The sequence below is a fragment of the Diabrotica virgifera genome, chromosome 8 (genome assembly GCF_917563875.1).
Source record: "Diabrotica virgifera virgifera chromosome 8, PGI_DIABVI_V3a".
Taxonomy (NCBI): Eukaryota; Metazoa; Arthropoda; class Insecta; order Coleoptera; family Chrysomelidae; genus Diabrotica; species Diabrotica virgifera.
In genome coordinates this window covers 214,349,302-214,371,989 of record NC_065450.1, presented here as the reverse complement: position 1 = coordinate 214,371,989, position 22,688 = coordinate 214,349,302, and the positions used below count along the sequence as shown (strand labels likewise).

Here is a 22,688-nt window from a genome sequence, read left to right as displayed (position 1 = left end):
TCAGGTGTATAGATATATTGATGAAAAAAACCAACGAAGAGCTTGGAAATCCGAATATATTTTGTTTCAATATTTCTAGATATTTATTGAAATTTTGTCCTTAAATAAGGGTTCCAAAATCTGATAGTTTATACCTCTAGGTAAAAATTTTTATTGGGATGGTCAGTTTTAGAAATCAATTATTATGTTGTAAAATTGATACCGGTAACAACTGTCCTTGTAATATTATTGTGAATTGCAATTTGAAACTGCCGGAAATAAACGCTGTGTTTTCTCGTACAATAGCCTTTAGCTGCGTGCTTCTAATTTAGGCTCATAGTATTTTTTTTCTTAGATAAAGAGAAAAAAAACCAAAGAATCTCCTGTAAATATTTGGGGGATCTTCCTGCTTTCATAGTCATATTATCTTGATATTTTCAAGATTCCTGATTTTAATTGTTATGCAAATAGTTACCAGGTTCTTTCTAAAGTACTTAGTTCAAGTACTAGGTGGGACATTTTTAGGAACCATTTAATTTGAAAGCAAAGATTACCGTATAGGTATTTGAAAAATGCCCCAGTTACATCAGTTGATGTGGAAAGAAGTTTTTTCATGTGCAAATATATTGTACCTACTCAGAAACCATAAGTTTTTGTTACAAAAATTTAAACAGCCGTTAATCATTTAGTGTTAGCACAATTCAAAGTAATATCATTTATTTGTTAAAATACTGAAATAGTTAAATACCTAAGCTTAGTTTGTAAAATAAATAAATGTTAATTACTGTAAATTATGATATAATTAAGATATTTTAAATATTTTTGTAAATAAAACGGATACTACTTTCTGCGTTATTTATATATATATTAAAAAATGTCAGTAACGGCCACTAAAAATGAAAGAATAATTGGCCGATATAGAAAGGTGGCCGGTATTGCCAGTTTTTGTAGTCTACATATAATTGGTTTGGCGAATTTTTAAACTGGCCGTTAGTACAGGTGGCCGGTAACACAGGTTTTACTGTAGGTACTTCTATTTTTTTTTATTTTTATATGCATATTTTCTAGATAAACATGCATATTTTTGTGTAAAATGCTGCATATTTATGCGCATATTTCATATGTTTTTATTTGCATATTTGCCTAAGTCTAGTAATCAGCGATGCCAAAAACCATTAAGTACGAAAGTCATTCCGAAGTGTATGAACAATATACGCTTTAAAAAGTTCATGACCACATATTCGGCATTTGGAACCACAGTGCGTCAGCGTGTATTGCGTAGGTACTGTGTAATGCGATGGGGAAAGGGAACTGGAAGTTGGAATCAGGCAATTCGGATCGAAAATAGAAATCAGTTATCAGTTTTGTTAACCGCTTACTGTGCAGTAAAAAACCTGTTTTAGGTTATAACTGGTAGGTTTTTCCCATCCCTACAATTATAAACAGGAAATATCAGAAAATGTGTCGGATTTGACTGGCATAAAATTTTTAGGATAACTGAAGACAGAGGTGTTTTTTACAGCCAATATCTCTAAAAGAGAATATCTATAAAAGAGTATCAAAGCTGTGTTACCTTTATCAAGAATCCGTTTGGACCGGTAATATTCAAATCCTTTAAAGTAAATTCCATTCTATATTTGTACCCATCGGTTCTTTGGCTTAGTACGGCAATGGCGTGAGGTTGTCTGCCATCAGCTTTAGCTGTTAGCTTCTTCGTCCATATATAAATATTGTTTTTCTGAAAAGCGCCAAAATATTAAAATATTCTACTATTTATATATAATATGCATATAAAAAATCATATCAACAATAATAGCAAACTGAATTTTGTTCGTTTCCATATAACCGAACCTAGGTAACCTAAATCATCTAAAATTGTTCCTAAAGATAATCCATAAGGGAATTTACAAGCTCTGTGAAAGTCAAATTTCCTCCAACCAGTTTGCATTAGTAAATGCAAAGAGAGGCTTTGTTCTCAATACAAGTCTTATTACAGAGATGCAGAGACATCAATAGGGAACTTGCAAAAATTTTTAAATATTAAAATGATATTAAAAACATAAGGTAACATGATCTTAAAACGTTTGCATGCGAAAAAAACAAATATTTTTAACCCGTACGCTAATTACGATGCTTTGAAAATGCTATAAAATTCAAATATCTTAGGAGGCTCTTGAACGTCCTTCTATTGGTTCGACGTCACCGGCCACGGTCAACCGGCGGAAACAACGCGATTAGGGTAGGTATCACGGGTATATTACATTTTAATCGTCTTTAATGAAAAATTCCTAGGTATTATTTATGTTCATCTTATATATTGTAATAAGTAGTTCCCCAATCAGCTTAGTTTTAAACTGAAATTGATAAAGTTGAGTGCTACTTTGTAAAGAGTTTAAAACGCATAATATGACGGACGAGGGTTTTTCAAAAGGTCAATCTGACTAACTTACTAAAAGCTATTCTATTGGAGAAATGCGAGGTGTCAAGGCAAATAAGTAAGAGTTATTAATAAGCATGTTTAAACTGTTTATGACAATAGTTTGGTACCATTACATTATAGTATACGGTTTACCCCGTGGGTTTGATCTACCTACCTCTAATCGAAGGATTTCGTATATCCTGGAAAAGATTACGGTGTAATTTGCATTATAATAAACATTATATTTTATTGTAATGTTTATTAGTACCTCCTGGAGCCTTTCATTATTGTGTTCAAAGCATTCTGAGAAAAGATTATGGTGATTAGCAGACGTACCGATACAACGTATACACAGCCAACAAAATCCTTCTTTACAAAGTTAATAATACGTATAAATAAGAAGAATCATTGTTGTAATTTTACAAGTTAATATCTTTATCATCTCAGCTTATACTTACACCGCATCCCTCGGTAGACCGCAAGCTATAGTAGAAACCCGACTGTAGAGCGCATACTATAGTAGCACCAATACTTTTTAGTTACTCTTACTTTTATTACTAAAAGTTTTGTTTATTTTTAAGTTACTTGTTTCTTCTTTGTTCTTCAACACAAGAAACGACAAAAGTAATTTCATAAAAAAGAACTTTTTGATACATGTCAACAGAGATAAAATGTTAATATTTTGCCTGTCACAGAAAAATCATTTTTGCTACAGAGTAAAACAAGATATTTCAACTATATTATTTATCTATGGGCAAACTGCATTAAATGCAATAGCCCACCCCGAACCGACAAACGATACGAGTGGCTTGTGACGTCAGACCCCAGGTCTCGCTTTTAAAATTGTTTAAAACGGAAATTTTAGGCGCGGAACTTTGATTAGATGTTGTACGTACACTATTCATTGTTAAGACGTAATATTTTGAATATAACATTTTAAAACATAAATTAACAATTTTATGCAAAAAAATTTTTTAGTGCAAGTTCCCTATTGCGATGCCAAATCTCAGGAGTTGAAGGTGAACACACCGAATATGTGAAGATAATGTGTGAAGTGAGCCAAGACTGTATTTTGTCTCCTCTAATTTTCAATCTCTACTCTGAAATAATATTTCTTTGCACGAAACTGAAAAAGGTATTCTACTAAAAGGGTACCGGCTAAACAACATCAAATATGCAGATGAAACCATAGTATTTGCGGGCAGCCTAGAAGACCTAAAAATCCTTATGAACAAAATCACGTATTACAATCAACAATATGGAGTGAATATAAACGTATAGAAGACAAAGCTTATGATTATTGGAAGATAAAGATAACAGAAGGTCAACTCTACAACAACCAAACCCCTATAGAAAGAGAGAACTCTATACCAAACCCCTATAGAACCAAACACTACAACTATCTCAGCACCATAATAAATGAAGAATGATTCAACAACCAAGAGATAATAGCGCGCAACGGAAAAGCTAGATCCACCTTCAACCGTATGGGGCCTTCTTCAAGACCAACAACCTTTCTCTTGGTATAAAAGAAAGAATACTGCGATGCTACGTCTTCTCTGTCTTTTTTTATAGTGTTGAATCGTGGATCTTCAACGAAGATATGTGCAGAAAATTTGAAGCATTGAGATGTGGAAATGAATCCAGATAACATATCCTCCTACAAGCCATCCTATAAGAAAACATATTTGGAAAGCGAGGTTCAGAAAGAAGGACATCCTGGTTGAAGAACCTCACAGCCTGGTTCAACACAACATATGTACAGCTTTGTCGTGCTGCTGCACATAAGGTAAAGTTTGCTATGATGATCGCCAACATTCGTCACGGATAAGCACATCAAGAAGAACCTAATCTAATAAATTCAATAAATATTTCAATTTCAACAAAAGATCGTTTATATTTTCATAGTATATATATATATATATATATATATATATATATATATATATATATATATATATATATATATACACCGTTCTTAGGCGTCAACACCCTTCGGTAGGGATCTATGGAGAAGTATCACCAAGCCGCAAGCCCTTATCCCTTGCCGTACCGCTCCTCCATAGGCCGATCAGACACCAGCTTATTACAGAACAAGCCGTAGATTCTGTAGAATTTTATACTACTATACGGCGTTGGCCTTTTTATTAATTTCATGACCTAGCTGAAGCTCGAACCAGCGATCGCAAATCGCAAATCCACTAAACTTGTCGATCGACTGCGCCTCAGCTAACTAGACTGTCTAGACCGATATTTTCATAGTAAACTTTTATAAAATAATTAAAAATCATATTTGAACAAACCTTTAGCACTAGCCGACCCATTTCACCTAAGGGATCTTGATTCACAGCAATAGCATCTTTGTTGAGGAGAATTGCTCTAAATTTAGGCTCAATAGTTCTTAAATCCACTGACATTATCAACGGTGCCGCCATTACCGACCAAACTGACATCTGTCCTTTGCTCTGTTCAAAACTCAATCCAAAATTTCCAATCACAAGCTAGAAATCAAATTTGATGGATAGTATTTTAAGTAACAAGTATATAGAAGTATAGGCTCAAAATAATGAAACATCCAAGGATTTTTAACATTCTTACCATATCGGGATCATTCCAGTGACCAGGTGCTGAAAATGGTCCAATTCGATCTTGATTGTCGGAAAACCACTCTATGATAGATGTGACACTTTCCCAGCTATCATCAATGTCGTCCCAATTTCTCCAAAGGTTACAAGTTTCAGCCAAAGCTGTGTAGTTAGACTAAAAGAAGAATATGTTTGACTATTTGAAGTGTCACGATTGATGATACGAAAAATACCAGAAGCCAAAAGATTTTGTATATTATATTTAACATTTCTAATATCTAAAATCGTACTGAAACAATAATTACGTCAATTAGAAGGAGTAGTTGAATGCACCTTTAGACCACAGACCAACGGTACTACCACGTACTACTATCTCTCATTCTCATTACTCTAGTGATGTACCTAGTATAAATTCTTATGGTAGGGGAGCAAAGTATGCTAAATGTGCCCATGTTTTTAAGTAAGGAATCAAAATCTGCAATAAAAGGTCGGGAGTTCGAATCTTACCAGGGGCAGAAATTTTTCATTTATTATAAATTAATAAATGAAAAATAGTTTCTGTCCTTGTGGGATCGGTACTCACCGGAGGGACCGCAGACGTTCGGAAACAATTAGCGTCTCTTTGCAAAGACAATGACGTCGACTTTGCAAAGTAACAAGACACTTACTCAACACACACACTACACATTACTCCCCTGACTTAGTAATAAGTTATACAATTACGTGGCTAAAGGTTCTAGTTCTAAACCAAAGCCAGAATCAGAGAAAAAAATCTGCAATAAAAAATGGGATCTCCCATTTAAGATTTTAAAGTAACCCCCCACCCCATCTCCGTAGGGGGTCGTGTTTGGTGTCATTCGATAGATTTTTCAAAAATATTGAATAAGTGTGTTTTTTAGTTTTTAGATCTGATGTTCATTTCGCGAAATATCGCGGGATTCGTATTTAAAATATTAAATTTACACACCACCCCTCTCCGTGGGAAGTCGTGTTTGGTATTATTCGATAGATTTTTGAAAAATACATATTGAGTACGTAAAATAGTTTTTCGATCTGTCAAATCGTCAGATTTTTGAAATATACACTGTTTTGGATGTACTTAACTTACCTTATCTTAATCTGACGATTTCGAGTTTTTCTAAGGATAGATTTTTTTTCGGCCCCCGTAACTAACTCCCCTGCATTAAGAGACAATATATGGTAGAGGTACATTTTCAGGGTACAAGGTTTCTCCCCATGTAATAATGTGACGCGCTCGAGTAACTGCCAAAATCCCTGCTTGGGCTCCCCTACCATTACTCAATATCGAGAAAAGAGTGTATTAGCAGACAGAACAAGCGTAGTGATTGGGCATGTGGGCGATTTCAACGCCAAACTTGGCAAAGGAAGAGCGTCTAAAATCAGTAATTGACAACCATAGTTTACACTATATCACTAATGTTAATGGTTCACGATTAGCAGAATTTGATGTAGCTAATATGGAAGTGAAAACTACACAATTCCACAGGAAAGACATTCATAAAGTAACGTGGGTCTGAAACTACGGAACTACTCGTAACCAGATAGATCATGTAGGTACCTACTCATTGATTGAAGGCTCCCTATTATAGTAATAACATCATCAAACATAGCATGAAGGAGTAGAAAGTGACTCAAATCACTTCTGGGTAAGCACAAAGAAGTCCACGATGTGGACAATACAGAACTTACAAGGCAACGAGTGGAATATACAAAATCTCTAATTACATAAGAAATAACAATAATACTAATTGTGAATACAAAATAGGTTTCAGACACTGAAGGCGACAGATGCCAAATACGGAGAAATCATTGAAATGGTAGCAACAGGAAAAAAAAGAGAAAAAAAATGAATGTGTGTGTACTTTGTACGCACGTAAGAAGTTATACTTCTATTATATGATTTCAGCGAAATAAAATACTTTTAACAGTTTATTTTTATTTTATTAAATATTAAACTGATTTTAATAGTGACTTACCACTTTCCAAATATCCAAAAATTAAAAAAAAAGACAGCAATTGTCCGCATTTGAACCCGGGACCTCTCGATCCGTAGTCGAATGCTGTACCAATGAGGCTACGAAGGCATTGATTTGACGGTTTCTCGGACATTATGACAAATCACGGTAACAAATAGACGAAGTGAATGAAGTATTAAATAAAAATGTTTTTATAATACGTATTACCTTACTCCCGGGGAAGACAAATCCAAAGACAAAAAAATTATAATAAATATATTTACTAAAAACACTAATATATTTTTTCCACACCTTTTTTGGACTGATACATGTAACTTAAAAGATTTAGCAACGAACTCCATACTGTCTGTGTGCGCATGCGCGCAGAATAATAAAAATTCACTCCCTATCGCGCCTAAAGAAGTATAACTTCAAAAACGAGAAAAAAGGGTATGACCAGGAATGTGAACAAAATTTAAAGCTAAATAGCAACAAAAGAATGAAGCTACTAACAAGGTCAACAGCTTAAAATAATACAGCAAAGATATTTGTAGAATGAAACAGTATTTAGAAATAAAAATATCGGAAAAGAAGTAAAAGCCAGAATTTACAAAGCAGTCATCAGACCAATAATAACATACGCGGCAGAAACACGACCTGGTACAGAAAGGACAAAAAGAATGCTAGAAGCAGCAGAGATGAAAATCCTTCGAAAAATCGATGGTAAGACACTATGGGATAGAGCTAGAAATGCAGATGTACAACGGAGATGCAAGGTGGACAACATTAATAACCGGGTAAAAATCAGAAGAGTAGAATGGAATGACCACACAAGCCGAATGACAATAAATAGAGTAGTAAGGACGGCGAGAGACGGTTCCCGAATAGGAAGTTGGTCAGTGGGAAGACCACGAAAACGATGGTTTGACAACTTACTGGAGGCACATTGAAAAACAAACAGAGTCATGTCTACGCAAAAAGAAGAAGAAGAAGAAGAAGAGGATGATATTTACAGTATTTTGAACACATTGCCAGAATAAATTGTTACGATGGAAAAACTCATAATCGAGGGCAGAGTTGAAGGAAATAGATGTAAGGGAAGATCTCCAAGGCGTTGTGTGGTGGATAAAATAAAAATACTGACTAACCAAGGGTTACATGAAGCCCAACGACTAGCCCAGGACAAAGAAAATGGCAAAGAAAAATTATCATCCAATATACATAGGTGTGATGATGTCATCCTATATACATCCCTATAAAAAATTAGAACTGAAGAAGAGGATAATTTCATTTCTAAATACCGTTCTCAGCGACTTTTCTCTTAATATTTTATATTGGTATTCTTTTGCTACCTCTACAGTAATAATACGAAATTGGAAAACCGAGGCGGAGGATAGGAAGGAATGTAAGCTGATTCTGAAATGACAATGGGTTGTAGAGCCATTGATGACGATATGATCCTTTTGGTAGATACATGTCAATATTTCCCTGCGCTTATGAGGGACTTAAGATCGCTAAGTTCGTCTGAGTTAAATCTGCTTAGAGTTGTCATCTGCGTAACACTTGTTACTCTTATTTATTATAAGATTTTAACCGACTACAGACTATACAGACTGTACAAACAGAAAAAGCAAAACATACATGGATTTCCGAATATGACGATATTATGTTGACTATTATTACAGCTGATTCACAGTGATCATTATTATATTGCATAGAAATATTCGCTTCGTGTATGAGTGACGCGACACCTAGCGTAGTCGTCTGACATATGACATTTTTGACGTTTATATGTAATATCTATTTACCATTTTTGATCAAATTTGTTATACAAACAATAAGTCTGTTCGCGGAGACAGTCAGGGACTAGTGCACGATAAGTGGAGCTTGCGCACTTTAAAATAATATAAATAATACCGTAGATAAATATACAAGGTATATTATATATTAAATATATTATAAATATATATTAAATCAATAAACGATAATACAGCAAATAAAAATATAATATGGAATTAAAGTGCGCATGCGCTGTCGTAGACTAAAAGTCACCGACAGGGTTCACGAACGAACATAAAGACACTGACATTACAAAAATTCGCCAACATTGACTGCGTTCACCAGATGCAAACACGTTCACAACAGTTTGCGTTTTGATTCTTAAACTTGTTGACAGTGAGCTGAACGGTTTATTGTTTAGGCTATTTCACTAGACTGTTTTTAACTGATAAAACGGCATAGCAACGCATCTTTTTCTACTGACAAAACTCCTTAGCGACGTGATTTCTCAGCGACAAAATTATGACAGCTCCGTCACGAAAGTGTCTGGTAATAACAAATAAATAAAGATTATATTTCGTTGATATGGTGCATTAATTGTCTCGTGAAATAGTCTTGTTGAATATCATTCGAGAGAAAATTATTTCCGGCAAAATTTTCTCCTGGTTTCATTCAAGTTCGTTGCTTTTGGTAATTTTCGCTTATGAAATTTTGACCAAATCACTCGACTGACGTCTCGTGATTTAAGTCAAAATTTAATTTGCGAAAATTGCCAGGCAACAAACTTTCATACCAGTCGAAAATATTGTCGGCAAAATTTTCTCTCTTGTGATATTATATACGATTAAAATTTGACATTTTGCTTGTTTGGTTTGAACGTAGCCTAAAATAATTTTATCAATAAATAAGTTTTTGAAATTATTCTTTTTATAAGAGAAAGAAGAAAATGGATTTAATAGCTAATAACATAGCTGAATGTCTTCAGACGCCGTTATTTTATAATATATAAAACCATTATACATATATTCTATAATATATACAATTTAAATTCCCGCCATATTTTTTCAATTGTCAACACGTTTGCAAAGTTCAACATAAATATTTTATGCTTGCAAAAATGGCGACCGCTTTCCAAACAAGTTTGACGTTAGTAAGTCGTTCAGAAGAATAAATCGCAAACTGATTGCCAACGTTTGCATCTGGTGAACGCGCCCATTGCCATATTTCGCCGCGACGGACGCTGTCATAGTTTCGTGTATCCCCGCCATGGTCATGCACGGAGCGCTTGTAGGTAGAGGGGATATTTAAAAGTTCGTGAACGCGGGTAGTGAGAAATCAGTGTGACTTCGGTTGGAAATTTGACATAAATGTCAAAGTGATTAATTTAAAACATTGAAATTAAAAACATTAATAGGAAAAAATATTAGTTGGCCAAAACTGTGGCATATATTTTTACCTTAAATATATGTACTTACGTTTTAAATACTAAAATTTGGTTTTTTGACATTTTATAATATAATTAATCAATTTGAGCGCCATCTACACGATAATTGTGAAAGTATCGGAAGTAGGAAAGAAGGAAACTAATATTAGCAGTCAAAATGATCATTCGCAGAGCAAAATCTTAAAAAAATAATCATAATGAATCATAAATTTTGTACTTACTGATATTAACCATCGATTACCATCTAATTATTTCTTTGCGTTGTAAATATTACACGATTAAATTTCCAACCGAAGTTTCATTGATAATCCGCTAGTTGGCGATACCAGCGAAGCTCACAGCGTATAATGTACTTACTTGCATTTTATTTGGTTCCTGATAAGCAGGCCAACTACATGAGTAAACAATAGGACGACCTGTTGCGTTTAAATGTTTACCCATTTCAATGTAACCTAAAAATATATAATATTAGATTTAGAAAATTATTCACAATATTTTTAATTTATAAATATTATCAAATTGAACACATAGAAATGTACAGCAGATGAGTTCACTATTTTGGTGAAAAAAGACGGCTTTGAAATCTTGTGCGACCTCTATCATCACTCTACAAAGACAACTGCTTGTAAACATAACTGGAGCCTTGAATAGTACAGGAACAGCATCTTTACAGGCTATCACAGACCTCCTCCACTGGAATTATAAATTTTGGCGTTAGCCTGTATGATCATCCTGAGATTTAAGCAAATAATACTTGGAGGCCGAATTATGTATTGAATAGCAACACAAATAATACTTGTACTATACTTGAGGAATCCATCGTTATGATGAACTCAGATAATATGACGACACCATTTTCCTTTTGGTGCCTATTCGTTTCAAATATTGCCGATCATTCTGGCCATGATAATCTTCTTCTCCCAATTCCTCGCTTTGCGAATACTTTGCCTTGAAAGATATGTTTGCCTTCAGTAATATGTATTTAGTGCCGTTTCTCATTATGTGTCCGAGATATTCTAACTTTCTCCTTTTAACCCGGTCACTGCGACTCATTTTCGGAATAGCGGCTCTTTGAAGAGTCAGCGGTACTGGCGTCTGCGCGGTGTTGGCTCTTATAAGAGCCAGTGGCAGTGAACGGGTTAATGGTATACATCACCTCTCTTTCTTTCCCCATTCTTCGTAATACGATCTCGTTGGTTATCTTGTAAGTCCATGATATCTTTAGGATTCGTCTGTATAGCCACATCTGGAAGGTTTCAAGTTTGATGACACCATAATTAATCTTTACTAAGAAGATTAACACAATTATACCATCTACATAGAGAACATAAAGTTCCAAATATTAATGGGTACTTAATATTTTTCAATGGTGGATCTAAAACTGCCCATGATACAAGATCAGGAGTCTTTGGGCAGGTAATTAAGACATGTAATTATAATAAATCTTACAGTCTAGGCCTAGGCAATATAAGTTCCAAGCCGAAGTTTTTGCTTTGATGTCCTGCATTGATGAAATTATGGATGGAGACCGCAAATCAAAGAGAATCAACATTTATATAGATAGTAAGAGGTTATTCTGTCAGTACATAACCCACTAACCAAATCAAAACTGGGAAGGAACTGCAAAAATCTCCTCAACAATCTGGTAAAAGATAATATAGTGTCTTTAAAATAAGTGCTGGGTCATGAAGGGGTGCATAGAAATGAACGAGCAGATTTGCTGACAAAATAAGGCTCGAGAGAAACCTTTGTAGACCTACAACTATTCTGTGGCATCACGAAAAATGTACGAAAGAAACGAGGTTCTGAAGTGGCTGATAATGAATCATCAAAAGAAATGGAGAGCCTCTCAAGGTCAAATCCAGGCTAGGGTAGCTTCACCCCTTCCTCCACAACTATCTTCATAGAAAGACAACAAGAACAACGAGAAGTTCTTGAAATATAAATAATAATAAAACTAGTTTGGCTAAATAGACACAACCAGGTAAGCAATACGATGAAGGGAAGACATAGGAAAGATAAGGGATACGAAAAGGGAAACGAAAGATTTATGTTTATTACTAAAACTATTCGTAATTTACCTTTGTCGATAAATATCCAATCTGAATTGCACCCATCAAACTTTAAGTAATCTACTTCCCATTCTGCAAATCTATCAGCATCAATTTTAAGATACTCTTTACTACCGGGATAACCAGCACATGTTAAGGTTCCATAATCAGCGTAAATTCCAAATTTAAGACCTTTGCTGTGTATCTAAAACATTAAATTGAAAAAAATTATTAGTATCCCTACATCTTAATTGGTCTATATTTTCCGATTTCGATTTTATTTGCTAAAACGCGCCAAAAAAGAGCTTCAAAATGCAAACTGTCTCAAAGTTACTCTTTTGTGGCGCGTTTTATTTCAAATTTAGCAAATACTATGGAAGAATCTTTTAAATTAAAACTAGAATTTTATTTTCCATCAAAATGAAAATAAATTTTCGCGCCACGTAATATTCATATCAGATCTTTTGTAGCTGGAATATTGTATGAACCACTCATTTTTACGGCGTTTATCGGTTTTTTATTCTTGTAAATAAGACAGTAACTGCATGTACTTACATAATCTGATAAGTTTTTAATGCCACTTGGGAATCTATCAGGATCAGGAACCAATCTTCCTTTACTATCTCTCTCTTTAGAAGACCAACAATCGTCGATCATAATGTATTCATAGCCAGCAGCAAGATACCCATCCGCTGCCATACGATCGGCCATGTCTCGGAACAATTTTTCACTAAAAAATAAATAAACAATAATAAAATAAGGAAAGACAGTTTACTACAGCGTTACGCTCCTTTTGAAACGTGCGAGGGTTAGAACGCACGATGACATTCCAATAGTGGCTCGAGCAATCCTATGGTACCTTTCTCATTATACGGCGATTGAAACGTTCGGTGTAATGTGAAAGTTACCGTGGGATTTCTTGAGCCACCATTGGAATGTCATCGTGCGTTCTAACCCTCGCACGTTTTAAATTCTTAGTGTGTGAAAGGAGCGTAAGAATTTGAAACGTGCGAGGGTTGGAACGCACGATGACATTCCAATAGTGGCTCGTGCAATCACATGGAACCTTTCTCATTATACGGCGGTTGGAACGTTCGGTGTAATTTATTTATTTATTTATTTATTTATTTATAAAAATCCAAACAGGTCCTAAAACCTTTTTACATGGACAGTTATAATCATAAACTTTATATAACAAATATAACTAATATATACAGTCATTAGCACAACTATTGATAGGCAGATATAGAAGACTTTAACACAAAAACAGCTAGACTAATGATATCTATTATCCATCTACTAGTTTAAAGTGCTCTTGCACTATACGTCTATAGCAACCAACTGACATTGTAAAATCAATGTTTTTTACTAAATTTATATTGTTCGCTAGTTTCAACATGGCCTCTAGAGGAGAGCAAACAGATGTTCTTATTTTTCCAAACAACAACTGATATCTCGTTGCTTTTCGAGGAACATTAAATGGTATCCGCATTCGTAAATCAATTGTACCTGAAATATTATTAATTATTTTATATAAAATCATTGCCATTACAAATTTGCGCCTACTAGTCAAAGACAAAACTTCAAATTCTTCCCTTAGCATTGTTGATCTTATGGTTCCATAATCAGGCCATCGATGATGTTTTTTGAAATACAAATAACGAAGAAACTTATTCTGAACTTTTTCTAGTGCCTCTAAATGTACTTGAGTTTGTTGTCCCCAAATAATGGAACCAAATTCTAATATTGGTCTAACTAAAGTATTATATAATATTTTTATACCCTTAATACTAGTAAAATCGCAAGTTTGTCGACATATAAAACCCAGCATACGGTTCGCTCGTTTTGCAGCTTTACCAATATGTGTAGCAAATGACAGTTGATTATTATAAATCAAACCCAAATCCTTGACCTCACTGGTCCTTTTTAAAACATTCAGTCCTATTAAATAATCAAATACTATTGGTTCTCTTTTACGGGTAATAGACATAACGTAGCACTTATTTATATTGAATTTGATCTTATTATTGTCACCCCATAATAAAATGTTCTCAATATCCCTTTGAATCATTACGCAATCCCTAACAGTTTGAATTATTTTGAATAACTTAAAATCATCTGCAAATAATAAGTAATCTGAATACTGGATGACGTTTGCTAAATCATTTATAAACATTAAGAACAAAAGTGGTCCAAGATTAGACCCTTGTGGTACTCACGAGTTAGCCTTAAATTTACCAGAAGTATTTCCATTGTGTTTTACAACAAAACTCCTATTCTGCAAATAACTTTTAAATAACTTTATTAGATTATCAGATAAGCCAAAATTACATAACTTTCTTAAAAGAACATCGTGTTTTACTTTATCAAAGGCTTTTTCGAAATCCGTATACACTACATTCAATTGCAATTGTTTTTCTAACGCATTGTTTGCAGACTCGGTGAATGAAATAAAACTTGTGTTTATCGAGCGACCCGACATAAAACCATGTTGATGATCATTAATACTATTTTTGACGTGATTATATACATGAGCATGCAATATTTGTTCGAAAATTTTTGATGGAGCACACATAATAGCGACTCCTCTATAATTTTCAATATCTCTTTTGTTACCCGCCTTAAATATTGGAGTAATTGAAGATAGTTTCCATTTTTCTGGAAATTTTGAATAAGTTATTATTAGATTAAAAATATGTAATAATGGTAACTTTAACCACTCTTGGCATGCCTTTAAAATATACGGGGCGATGCCATCTATACCGGCAGTTTTCTTTTGTTTCAGCTTTTTGACTGCATTATCATAATCTACGCTTGTTATTGATGGTAAATTCAAAACATTGTTATTACTAATAATATTTGTAAAATTAGTGTTATAGCTGGAAATGTCGGTAGAATAAACAGATTCAAAATATTTCGCAAACTCATTAGCAGTATCACTCTGATTTATTTCTTTACCCCCAAAATAAAATATTTCTGTTTGATTAGACTTAGAATTCTTATTATTAATGAAATTCCAGAAATTGTTAAACTCATTTTCTATATTTTCCTCAATTTGCCGTATATATTTCCTGTGCTCTATGTTAATTAATGATTTCAGTTTTTTTCTGGTCTCTATAAATTGATTGTTAAAATAAATTGAAACATGTCTTAACTTTCTAAAATTTGTACTTAACTTTCTAGTAATGTGAAAGTTACCATGGGATTGCTTGAACCACCATTGGAATGTCATCGTGCGTTCTAACCCTCGCACGTTTCAAATTCTTAGTGTGTGAAAGGAGCGTAAGAATTTGAAACATGCGAGGGTTGGAACGCACGATGACATTCCAATAGTGGCTCGAGCAATCCTATGGTACCTTTCTCATTATACGGCGATTGAAACGTTCGGTGTAATGTGAAAGTTACCATGGGATTGCTTGAGCCACCATTGGAATGCCATCGTGCGTTTTAGCGATCGCACGTTCAAATTCTTAGTGTGTGAAAGGAGCGTAAGAATTTGAACGTGTGAGCGCTAGAATGCACGATGACATTCCAATGGTAGCTCAAGCAATTCCATGGTAACTTTCTTCACATTACACCGAACGTACCAATTGCCGTGTAATGAGGAAAGTACCATAGGATTGCTCGAGCCACTATTGGAATGTCATCGTGTGTTCCAACCCTCGCACGTTTCAAATTCTTAAGCTCCTTTCACACACTAAGAATTTGAAACGTGCGAGGGTTAGAACGCACGATGACATTCCAATGGTGGCTCGAGCAATCCCATGCTAACTTTCACATGACACGGGCGGCGGTTGAAACGTTCGATGTAACGTAAAAATTACAATAGGATCGCTTGAGCCACCATTGGAATGTCATCGTGCGTTCTAGCGATCGCAAGTTTAAATTCCTAGTGTGTGAAAGGAGCGTAAGAATTTGAACGTGCGATCGTTAGAACGCACGAAAAAAAACGCACGTGTGAAAGTAGTGGAAAACTTTTATATAGACATTAAAAACTAGTAGTAGATATAATGTATAATCGAAGCAATAAAGCACTGAGCCTCCGAAAAAAAAATACCGACAAGACGGATCTTAATAATTCTTTTGCATTCGATTCGTGAATGCGCCAGGAAACTTTGTGACCCCTAATCATGAGATAATATTGAAAAACTGCATACAAAAAATGCATTCTTAAAGTGCATCTCAAACAGACAATAAAGAAATTCAAAACTCGTCAATTATCGGCGGAAATGAGTTCATTTTGTTACTCGGGGGTTTTTGGGATGCTGAAAACGAATATGACGTCGTAAGTGATCTCCGGAGTACCTGGTGCTCAGGGTACCTACTGTTTACCTCGTCTTGTGGCGTTTCCGGCAAATTCATTAAAAAATTAGTCAAAAATGATTACTCGGGGAGTTTTTGGGGTCGCTAACGACGAATATGACATCGAAAGTGATTTTCGGAGTACCTGGTGCCCAGGGTACCTACTGTTTACCTCGTCTTGTGGAGTTTTCTCGACAAATTCATTAAAAAAATAGTCAAAAATCATCACTCTGTAGGTTTTTGGGGTCGCTGACAACGTGTATGACATCGAAAGTGATTTTCGGAGTACTTGGTACCCAGGGTACCTACGGTTTACCTCGTCTTCTGGAGTTTTCGGCAAATTCATTAAAAAATTAGTCAAAATTCATTACTCGAGGGGTTTCTGGCATCTCTGACGACGAATATGGCATCGGAAGTGATCTTTGGAGTACCTACCTGGTGCCCAGGGTACCTACTGTTTACCTCGTCTTCTGGAGTTTTCGGCAAATTCATTACAACATTAGTCAAAAATCATTGCTTGGGGGGTTTTGGGGTCGCTGACGACGAATATGACATCGAAAGTGGTCTCCGGAGTACCTGGTGTCCAGGGTACCTACTGTTTATGTCGTGACGAATTTTTGACTAATTTTTTAATGAATTTGCAAATAACTCCAGAAGACGAGAAAAACAGTAGGTACCATGGGCACCAGGTACTCCGGAGATAACTTCCAATTTCATATTCGTTGTCAACGGCCCCAAAAACTCCCCAAGTAATGGTTTTTGACTAATGTTTTAATGAGTTTGCCGAAAACTCCACAAGACGAAGTAAACAGTAGGTACCCTGGGCACCAGGTACTCCGGAGATCACTTACGATTCCGCCTATAATTGACGAATTCTGAATTTTTTTTAAGGTCTGTTTAAGATACACTTTAAGAATGCATTTTTCGTTTGCAGTTTTTTAATATTCTCTTATGGCTAAGGGTCACAAAGTTTCCTGGCGCATTCACGAATCGAATGCAAAAAGAATTATTAAGATCCGTCTTGTCGTTTTTTTTTCGGAGGTAAGGCCGATTTTAGTGCTTTATTGCTTCGCCTAGTAGTACTTTTGAAGTACCTTAAACTCTTGACCTAAATATAAATCATTATCTATGTAAACAAATAATTAAAATTAATTCTTATCTAGGTTTACTAACCTGTTGATTTGCATTTGATGTGAACTGAATTTAAAAACATATAAAAAATATTCACAAATAAGTATGTGATACAAGGAGTCGAAGAGTCGAAACTATGGGAAAACAAAAACGATGACGAATCTCGTCCCCAAATGAGCTAATAGAAATCGAGAAATCGTCCCTAGAAGTGCTGGAAAGATAGGTACCTATGTGTATTTGAGTTGGGCCACGAAATAAGATTTACCCAAGACAACCAAACTTGTAAGCTACTCAGAAGAGTATGTTTAGGTTGGGCTGTATTCGAAAAAATAAAAGATGTTTTTAATACAAATGTTCTATATATAAGCAGTGGGGTTCCTACGGTCTCCTCCGAATCCCACATTTCGCTCGCCATCTTTTTCTATCCACCCATTCGTTTTCTTCAATAGATCTATCTGCCATAGACTGTTCTATGCCTTTCTTTCATGTTTCTCCTCTTCTTCTATTTAATGCTCTTTTTGGCCATCTTTCCTCTGACATCCTCATAGTATGACCGTACCATAGCAATTTATTTGTTTCTATATGGTCAACCGTGGAATATACACTCTTTGTCCGTCGTCTTATTTCCTCATTTGGTACGTGTTCTAATTTAGATACCCTGCATGCTCTACGTAAGTAATCCATCTCCGCAACTTCTATATTTTTCTTTCCTTTCCTGTGAGTTGCCAACACTCTGCTCCATAAGTTATAATAGGTTCCACAATTGTTCTGTAGATTGTTAATTTTGTGTCCAGTTTCACCTTGTTAGACCGTAGTAGACCATTTAAAATACGAGTTGCTTTCCTTCCTTGCTGTATACTATGCTGTATGTATCTTTTTGTAGTTCCTTCTTCTGATATTATGCTTCCTAAATATCTAGATTCCTTACATTTTCTTATACATTTTAACTCTAATTCCGGATCTTCGGTTTCCTCTCCTATTCTCAAATATTCCGTTTTCTCCATGTTCATACATAGTCCCCATTTTTCATATTCGATCTGTAACTTTCTTAGCATATAATCCATATCATGTTCATCGTTGGCAAGAATTACTTGGTCATCAGCAAACAACAAAGTTGTTAAACAGTTTTCTTCAATCATTATTCCCATCCCAGCAACTGTTTTCCTCCATTGCTCCAGAGCTTTCTGGATGTATATTTTAAATAGTGTTGGCGATACGCAGCACCCATGCCTTAACCCTTTTGTAACAGAGAATGGTTTCGACATAGATTTTCCCTGTCTAATACAGCTTTTCGTGTTTTGATACATATTTTGAATTGCTCGTACATATGCTTCACTTATGCCTATCGTCGTCAAAATTTCAAAGAGTTTCTTTAAAGATACCATGTCGTAGGCTTTTTCCAGATCAATAAATGTTAGGTAAGTAGACAGATTCATTGCTTTTGTTTTCTCTATTACTTGTTGAATCACGAATATGTTATCTGCGCACGATCTACCGACAAATGTTCTAATCTATTTAAAAAAAAAGCTTTCAACCAGTGCGTCCTACCAGTTATCACATCTCTTCTTCAGCCTGTTTGCATCCACTGCTGGACAAAGGCTCCCCATGAGCTCTCCACTCTTCTCTGTTTTGTGCTATTTGGTGCCAGTTTCTCCCCACGTTGGCTTTGATGGTTTTTGTAGTGTTCCTCTAATACCACTGTGTTAGCGTGGTCTCCAATGTATAATGTTTCTCGTCCACCCGTCGTTGTTTTGCCGTGCCACGTGTCCTACCCAGTTCCATTCAGGGCCCCCGCAAGGCTGATTGGCGCCCGCGTGCGGAACATATTTTAGCGCCCTTTAAATTTATTATACAGGGGGAGTGGAGAGGAACGCACCAAACTTTAAGACTGTATAATATACGTAAAAATAATCAAAAATAACTCATGTTGTTATTCGATTATCATTTGATTTCGAGATACGGGGTGTTAAAATTTTTCTTACAAACTGACGACTTATTTATTGCTCTAAAACCGGTTGAGGTGTGCAAATGAAATTTGGTGGGTTTTAAGACATAGTTGGTGCACATGTTTTGACACACAATTAAGAATTTTGTATTCACCATTGGCGCGCGCAAGGGTAATAGTCTAAAAATTTTTAAACAAAAAAAAATAGTAAGCCACTGTGATATTTCAAATTAAAAATTATTTTTTTCCTGTTCAATTTCTGACAAACAATCTATCTTCATGTTTGTTCATACGACGCTTCGTTTTCATGCAAAAAATAATATATCTTAACGCTTACAAAGTATTCGAAATAAGTTTCTACACATTCATATAGAAACTTCGTCGAAAACTTTGTAAGCGTTAATATGTTTTATTTTTTGCAGGAAAACGAAGCGTTGCATGAAAAAAAGGGAAGATAGATTTTTTGTCACAAATTGAACGAGGAATTCAAGAAAGACTTTTAATTTGAAATATTTCAGTGGCGTACCATTTTTATCTTTAAAAAATTTCAGACTATTACCCGTACGCGCGCCAATGGTGAATAAAAATCCACCAAATTTTATTTGCACACCTCAACCGGTTTTAGAAGTTCGTAAGAAAAATTTTAACACCCTGTATCTCGAAAATAAATGAAAATCGAATAACAACATATTAGTTATTTTTGATTATTTTTAGGTATATTATACAGTCTTAAAGTTTGGTGCGTTCCTCCCCACTCACCCTGTATAAAACTAATAAAAAATTTTGAAAAATTTAAACCCAGAATGAAAGACTACATTATTATTGAGGCCGAAAGTCCCTGAAAACTTCTATAATGTTTATTTTAATAAGTTAGTTTTCTCACGATTCGAAAAAAATGAATACATTTAAAAAACATTGAAAATTTTGACGGGCGACATTTTGCGCCTTTCCCCTTAAGTTTTTTGCAACATTAATGAAGCACCCTGCATATTAAATTAAAAATATACATTTAAGTAACTATAACAATAATATTTTGTCATTTCAAAGTTTTCAAACACATTTTATACAGGGTATCTACATAACTAGGAACCATGGAAAACTGTTTTATTATTAATTTTACGAGTAAAAGTTATTCTTCATAAAAAGTTCTGCATTGTCTAGAACTCAGAATGAAACCATCAAATATCAAATTTTATGAATCTTATACGAGTTAAGAGTACTCTGGATCTAAATTCATATTTTTGATACTCACTTGATTGACACAATTTTATATTTGGTTGCATTTTAGTTTTTAGTCTATGCAAAGCATTTTATGAAGAATAAATTTTTTCCGTAAAATTAATAATAAAATAATTTCCCATATGGTTCCAAGTTACGCAGACACAATGTCTTAATTATTTTCTTTTTTTTTTCAAAATAAATTATTGTAAATTGTGGATTTTATTAGAGGAAACCCGATTATAACTATTTAAAATGAATTATTATTATTCTATGCAATGATTATGGTACTTATATTACCATTTTCACAATTAATTTAATTTCCACACCACTTAAAATAACAACAAATAAAAAAGGTTGTCCAATATTTTTTACACGAAAACAAAAGTTTAAAATCAGGGCAGAACAAACCCAACGGATATTGCAATATTAGTCGTAGGTAATTATTATAGTTATTTTTTAACCAAGAGGAGTAAACTAAAAAGACAGATTCACGCCCAAGAAAGTCACTAGAAAAATAACTAAAAATACATCTTCTTTTTTGGTTGATCGTGTCGGCCCTCGGTAATCCATAAATATTATATTTTATTAATACGTCGCTAAAGAGTTCTAAAAACAACTGCTTTTTACATAAAAGCACACTAAAAATCTAAAAATTAAAGGAATAAAAAAGAAAACATAAATCATCGCCGATATAACTTAATTAACCTATGAAATGCCAATATTGTCAAAATTTGATTAATGTCATTAGTGTCAAAATTTTAATAGTGGAGTAAACTTGCCTGCGGTTGGACCAATTACAAAAAAAGCATTACAGCGCGGTAAAATTGAATCACTCCTCTTGGTTTAAAAACAAACCATAACACCAACATAAAATAAAATTTTAAACCTTTCACTGCAGGAAACCACCCGTTCACCAGTAACAGTAAATAATGTCTAATAAGTCTAATAAACGCATAAACGAGAAGGGAAAAGATATTCAAGTCAAATAATCATAATTCATAGAGTATTTGTTTACTTAAGGGTAATTATCATAAATTCGAGTAAAAGATTCACTTTATACGAGTAAAACTGCTTGATCCAGCAAGTTGTGTTTTTGTTGAAGTAAAACTGCTAAGTTGCGTATTATGGGTATTAATTTATGTTTCTACTCGTCAAGGAGTGTGATTTGATGTTTATTTCACCATTTTGAGTGTCGCTTCAGTTTACAACATAAAATCGATTGGATGGTTTATGCCAAGCGTAATTCAATGTACTTCAAAGAAAAAAATTAGGAAGGAACAACAAAATGTAATATATTTTTGACGGAGTAAGTTCAACATTTCAGGACAGGAATATTAATTTTTTCAGTAATAACACAATATTTGATTTTTGAGATTTCTCTAGCTGTTCATGAAATAATTAAAATTGTATATAAAAAAATGATTATCTCATTTAAAATAAATATTTCTTATTTACCAAACCTTCGGTTTGGCGCCCCTTTGGGGTTACGCCCGCGTGCGCCGCACGCGTTGCACGCCCGGTTACGGGGGCCCTGGTTCCATTTCATTTGCGCAATTTTTCCAATTACATCTTCCACCTTTGTCCTGCTTCGCACGTCCTCGTTTCGTATATGTTCTCTCAGAGATACTCCCAACATAGCTCGTTCGACTGTCCTCTGTGTTGTTCTTAATCTATTGGCTGACAATTCTGTAAGTGTCACGGTCTCCATTCCATAAGTCATACCTGACAGAATACAATTGTTGAATACCCTTTTTGTTGCGATTGCAACTTGTAAAAAATTATGGTGCAACTGAAGCTCGCCTTTTCTTTCCGACCAGCAGAATAATTTGGCTAGGTGTAGGGCAGGTTTTTTCTGC

General features: G+C 34.5%; 1 protein-coding gene across 2 annotated transcripts in view; it reads right to left on the bottom strand.

Moving 5' to 3' along the window:
- Window positions 1-22,688, bottom strand: part of LOC114324551 (alpha-N-acetylgalactosaminidase) — a 70,959-nt gene that overhangs the window by 25,044 nt on the left and 23,227 nt on the right. For both annotated transcript variants that reach the window (XM_050657836.1, XM_050657835.1), the window contains exons 3-8: window positions 12,789-12,963; window positions 12,264-12,438; window positions 10,540-10,634; window positions 4,997-5,158; window positions 4,702-4,899; window positions 1,553-1,717 (exon numbers count right to left, since the gene is read on the bottom strand). In XM_050657836.1, the coding sequence (XP_050513793.1) occupies window positions 1,553-1,717; window positions 4,702-4,899; window positions 4,997-5,158; window positions 10,540-10,634; window positions 12,264-12,438; window positions 12,789-12,963 (970 nt within the window). The remainder of the gene's footprint in view (window positions 1-1,552; window positions 1,718-4,701; window positions 4,900-4,996; window positions 5,159-10,539; window positions 10,635-12,263; window positions 12,439-12,788; window positions 12,964-22,688) is intronic.